The following is a 4,976-nucleotide window of genomic DNA, read 5'->3' on the forward strand; positions in this document are numbered from 1 at the left end:
TAACCGGGTGGGGGAATAAGGAGGTGCAGAACTCAAAATCTGTTATTAGACCCTTAAACTAAAATTAAAAAGACCAAAACCCACTGTTCATTTCTCATGGAGAATTCAAACCCTTCACCGGCATGTTCCTAGGAATGTTTTTCTGCTTGCAACAGTTCGCATCGCGGGATCGTATCCACCTCCCCTCCCTGGAGCACCATGGCGTTGTCTCGTCTGGGGGATGAGATGTCATAGGGCTGCACACACCAGCGCTGCTGTCCACACGCTCGTCAGCACGAGGCTGGCTGACAGTCTGAGCACAGGGCAAGCCCGGAGGGACGGGGAGGCCGAGGTGCAGGAGCAGACCTCGTAGCCATTTTCTGAGCGGCTCTTGTCATGCTGCCCTGGTTTGGAGCGTGCCCCAGTCCTGCTGCTCCCGGCTGCTTCTGGGGAGTCGGACTGCATGTCGCTGCACACCAGCCAGTCTCTAGCAACGGACTGGGGATAACCAGGCTGGGCCTCCAGGTCACTGTCCAGCACTTTCCAGTACTCCTTGCCCCTGAAGAAGTAACTTGCACCTGCGAAGAGACCAAAACCCAAAGGCAAGATGAGTGGTGATGGGCGCTCTCCCAGTGGAAAGGGCACAGGAGCCCTCGGAGCAGCAGAGGAGCACTCCCATCCCAGCTGAGCCCCAGGGCGCGGAGGCAGATGCGGTACCGCTGCTTGTTGCCAATACCCTCTCTCACTGCAGGAGCAGAGCGGCTGCTGGCGGGATGCTCTAAAAGATGATGCTATGCCTGGCCAGGATCTCTCACACCAGGCAGGAGCCACCAGACAGATGGGAGGTGGGTGGTGAGATGTCACCTCTTCTATGGTGGGTCCTAGAGCAGATGCATCCCCTTGGTACCAAGGGTGTGCGGGGTAAAAGCCCTAGTAAATGCTGGACACACCATACACATCTCTCAGCGGTCACCAGTGGACAGTCTTGTAACAAGGCATGGTAAGGCTGAAGAAGACCTCACCTACCTGTCAATGACCTGGGGCGCGTGCGGCTATCCCTGGGCTCAGATAAATAACCTGAACCTTCTGCTCTCAGGTGCGTTTTTTCCACTCTGAACTAGGAGGTTGTGAATTCTCTAAGCAGGTCCCATGCTCACGGAGGACTCCTACCCACATGGACGGCTGATCGCTCTCAACAGCTTCAGGAATTCCTGGGCTCAATAAATAACCTGAGCCTGGCAGGGCTCTGGGAACCTTCTGCTCTCAGGTGCGTTTTTTCCACTCTGAACTAGGAGGTTGTGAATTCTCTAAGCAGGTCCCATGCTCACGGAGGACTCCTACCCACATGGACGGCTGATCGCTCTCAACAGCTTCAGGAATTCAGTTTGAAAAGCACCTGGAAATGTCCCTCCCCTCTGCCTGGTTTATTGGTTGCTATTACACTGTTAGGTTGCCGGTAAATAAAACTTGGAAGTGTTTTGCTGTGAGCGAATGGCTGGTTTTAAACACCTCCTGTGACAAAATTTTTGTGGTCTTTTCAGGGAGAAGAAACCACTGAGAAATCTCATCCCCGGAAAATAAGTCATAACTCTGGGGAAGACATCTCCTTTAAAAATATTTTCTGTCCACATCCTCGTATATCTAGCTAAAAATCCAATGACAACAAATTCAGCGAAGAGCAAACCAGCACATATTAGGATAAAATTCACTGCAAAACAATATCAACTGTGTTCTTTTAATAAAATCAAATTATTAGGCCCCCAGGATATTTTTGTTGCCTGCTTGAAATTACAACATCTTTTAGCGAGCAGCGCACGGTGCGGGGAGCTCTGGCTGGAAGCCTACCTCCCTCTTCAGCTTTCAGACACCAGAAAGCGTCATCCCATCTGGGGCTGAGCAGTTTATGTCAGCAGGCATGGGAGAAGGGGCTATAGCTCAAGTGCAAATGAAGCACTGATTTTTTTCTTGTGTTTTTTGAACCGGCATATGGACTCACCATCTGACCACCTCATGGCATCATCTAAAGGGCTTGGTATTCCCTTCCACAAGATGGTCTCTGAAGGGTACCCGGGATCCATCCTCCGCTCGTGGTCATCGTAGCGCCAGTAGAGATTGTCCTTAAAGAAATAAGTCTTGTCATTGTGGGCCCAGGAGAAAGCGGCGTCGATTCCTCCCGGTGGCAGACCAAAGTCCGAGATGGGCCGTGGGTATCCTTCCTCCACGTTATTATCTTTGAAGACCCAGTACCTGTCTCCTGCGGAAAAGAAAGAAGCACAGAGCAAAATCACATTTGTTTCACAGCCGAAACCAGCATTCCCCCGCAGACGAGCTGATGTTTCGTTATCTGTTGCCGTGACAATCCTCAGGACTGAGCTCTTGCCATTGAAGGATGGGGACGGGCAGGCAGCGGCCCGGTGGGGAACCTCGATCTTTGAATAGTTGCTTTTTTTGTGTCAGGCTCTCCGTGGAGCATATCCCTGCTTCCCTCCTGAACTGCTGCAGGCGCGACGGTCCCGGGACACAAACACGCCGACAGCGTTAGTACAGTTGTCGCTTTTATGTGTTTGGTGGTGGCATTTGGTTTTCTGTCCCTTTGATTTCTGCCTGGTATCCAGCTGCGAGAGATAGAAAATGACGTGCAGCTGTGGTGGGCAAACTGAGCACTATCTGCCTGCTATTCGGCTCCCGAGAACCAAAGCGTAGTCCCACTTTGGAAGAGAAATCACCACACGTGTTAGAGCCAGCTGGGCTGAAGGACCTGTGGATTTAAGGGAGGTAAGGAGGATGCACAGGGGCTGCACAAATCCCATCTGAGCAGCTCACTGCTCTTCAAGTGCTCTCTACACAGCCACCACCCCCGGCTCTGGCCCTACCCTGGGCAGGGCAGAAATGTCAATAGTTTTTTTTTTTTTTTCAGATAAAAACAAAGCACAACATGACTGGCCCACAGTCAGAACAAAAAAACCAACACAGATCTCTCGATTCCTATGTGATACTCTAACCACCTGGGCACTCCTCCTGTTTGTACAACGTCTCTGTGAACCTGCAGTGTCCTTTTGGGCACCACACAACCTATTTGAAAGATCAGGCTTTTGCCTCCCTCGGTTTTCTAGAAAATCTGAAGAGGCACTTAAACATGTGCCCATGTATCAGCAGCAGGACCTTAGAGGCCGGAGTAATTTGTGTGCTTTGGTTTCTGCCCAGGGATCAATGAAAGAGCGCTGGAGGGAGAGAACGAGATGGTATTTTATAGCTGGAAAGAAAATCTCGAGTTTAATCTTAGGAGCTAGGCAGGACTAACACACATATCATGCGTGGCCACGGAGCGCTGTGCCTTGCAGGGGCAAGACCCCAGCTGTGGCAGAGCTGTAATTTTGGACTTATAAGCCAAATTTAGCCAGTAGCCAGGAGGAGCCCCTAGACCTGAGCTGCCGGAGGTCTGTCCGTCCCCGGCGGGGAGGGAAGGGAAGAAGGGAAGCCAGTGCCGCTGTGGGCTGCAGACCTGGCTGGGAGGGTCTGGTGCCAGGCGTAAGGGCTGCCACGCTCCAGCTGGCCCCATTCCCTCCGGATTAGCGGAAAGGCAGAGCGGGGCGGGCTGCCCGAGGCAGCCTTTTGCATGTCGTTCCTTGGGGAGACGCGGGGCTCGGCACGTGCGGGGGCAGCCTGGAAGGGCTTCGGCTGCGCTTGGAAACGCTTCTGCCAGCGCAGGGGCTTGCGCGGGACGTAAGCCATTCCTCCAGCCTTGCTGGAGGAATTGAAACCAAATTATTGCTTTCAGAAGTGCTTGGTTCAGCACTTCTGAAACCGATAATTGCACCACGCTCGGAGCAGAAGGGTCGGGAGACAAAAAGCAATTTCCAGCTGGGGAGCACGGAGGGCTGGGATGTATTTAGCTCTTCAAGCGCATGACCTTTCAGAAAGAGCCTGGTGCCTGGTGGGGGCTTGGGTGACATTCAGCACATGGGTGACATCTAACCAGCATGGACGGCCGGTTCCCAGGGGACTTGGACATTTGTGTAGGAACCACGAGCTAATCTCTTTCCCCCAGTTCTCCTGAAAGAAACCTGTGAGATGTTTTTAAAAAAAAGAGAGGATTGTAATGCTTATTTTAAGAAAAAAAAAACAAAACCAAATATAATTAGCAAAACCAAGCTCTTCAAGTTTTCATTTTTGTCCCCTCTGCAGCTTCTTCACTTCTCAGCCACAAATTCTAAAAGGAGAAAAGGCTGAAGAAGGAACACAAAACCTGTAAAGTGTGTGCGTGGGTGGTTCCTACTTTTAATTTCATTCTTGAAAAGCAAAGATTTCAGTTAGGTTTGGCTGAAGTTTTTCTTCAGTGACATCTCCCTCATTTTCTGGGAAACACGACTGCTAATTTTTGCCTGCCCTCCCTACAAGCTGGTTTCTCCTGGCCTCGGTCTCTCATGGTCAACAGGTCTCGGGCCTGCCCTGGGAGATGCTCGATGGCTGATGATGGTGTCTCCTGCCTGCAGGAGAGGTCAAATCTCTGCCAAAGTACCTTGGCAGCGGGATCTACACCAGGGAGACACACGTGCTGCCTCCAGCACCACATTCACTCTTACCTTTGAAGAAGACGATCTTGTGGTCGCTGGTTCTCTCGTAGACTGCGTCCAGGCTGTCCAGGTTGAGCGGCAAGCCCCGCCAGAAACGATGGATCTGAGCCGGCTGGAGGGAGACCAAGTGCTTATTGCGAGTCAGTCTCCAGAAGTACTTGCCTGGAGGAACAGACTGGACATTACTGAACCACACTGCAACCCACCTTCGCTGGGGGAGATGAGCGCTGGGCACGCAGCAGCAGCAGAAAGCAAAATGCGTGAGATGGGAGCTATGAGCTACAGGTGTCCTGCTTTCATGAAATCATAGAATCATAGAACAGTTTGGGTTGGAAGGGACCTTTAAAGGTCATCTAGTCCAACCCACTGCCCTGGGCAGGGATATCTTCAACTAGATCAGGTTGCTCAGAGCCCCGTCCAACC

At 51.8% G+C, this 4,976-nt stretch overlaps 1 protein-coding gene across 1 annotated transcript in view; it reads right to left on the reverse strand.

Moving 5' to 3' along the window:
* Positions 1–246: 246 nt before the first annotated feature.
* MMP17 (matrix metallopeptidase 17 (membrane-inserted)) overlaps positions 247–4,976 on the reverse strand; it is a gene marked incomplete at both ends in the record, with an annotated part of 25,059 nt that continues 20,329 nt past the window's right edge. Inside the window, 3 exons of the mRNA XM_009573911.1 lie at positions 247–557; positions 1,976–2,233; positions 4,563–4,715. Of these exons, the coding sequence (XP_009572206.1) occupies positions 247–557; positions 1,976–2,233; positions 4,563–4,715 (722 nt within the window). The remainder of the gene's footprint in view (positions 558–1,975; positions 2,234–4,562; positions 4,716–4,976) is intronic.

Source organism: Fulmarus glacialis, unplaced genomic scaffold (genome assembly GCF_000690835.1).
Source record: "Fulmarus glacialis isolate BGI_N327 unplaced genomic scaffold, ASM69083v1 scaffold18463, whole genome shotgun sequence".
In the NCBI taxonomy this organism is placed as follows: domain Eukaryota; kingdom Metazoa; phylum Chordata; class Aves; order Procellariiformes; family Procellariidae; genus Fulmarus; species Fulmarus glacialis.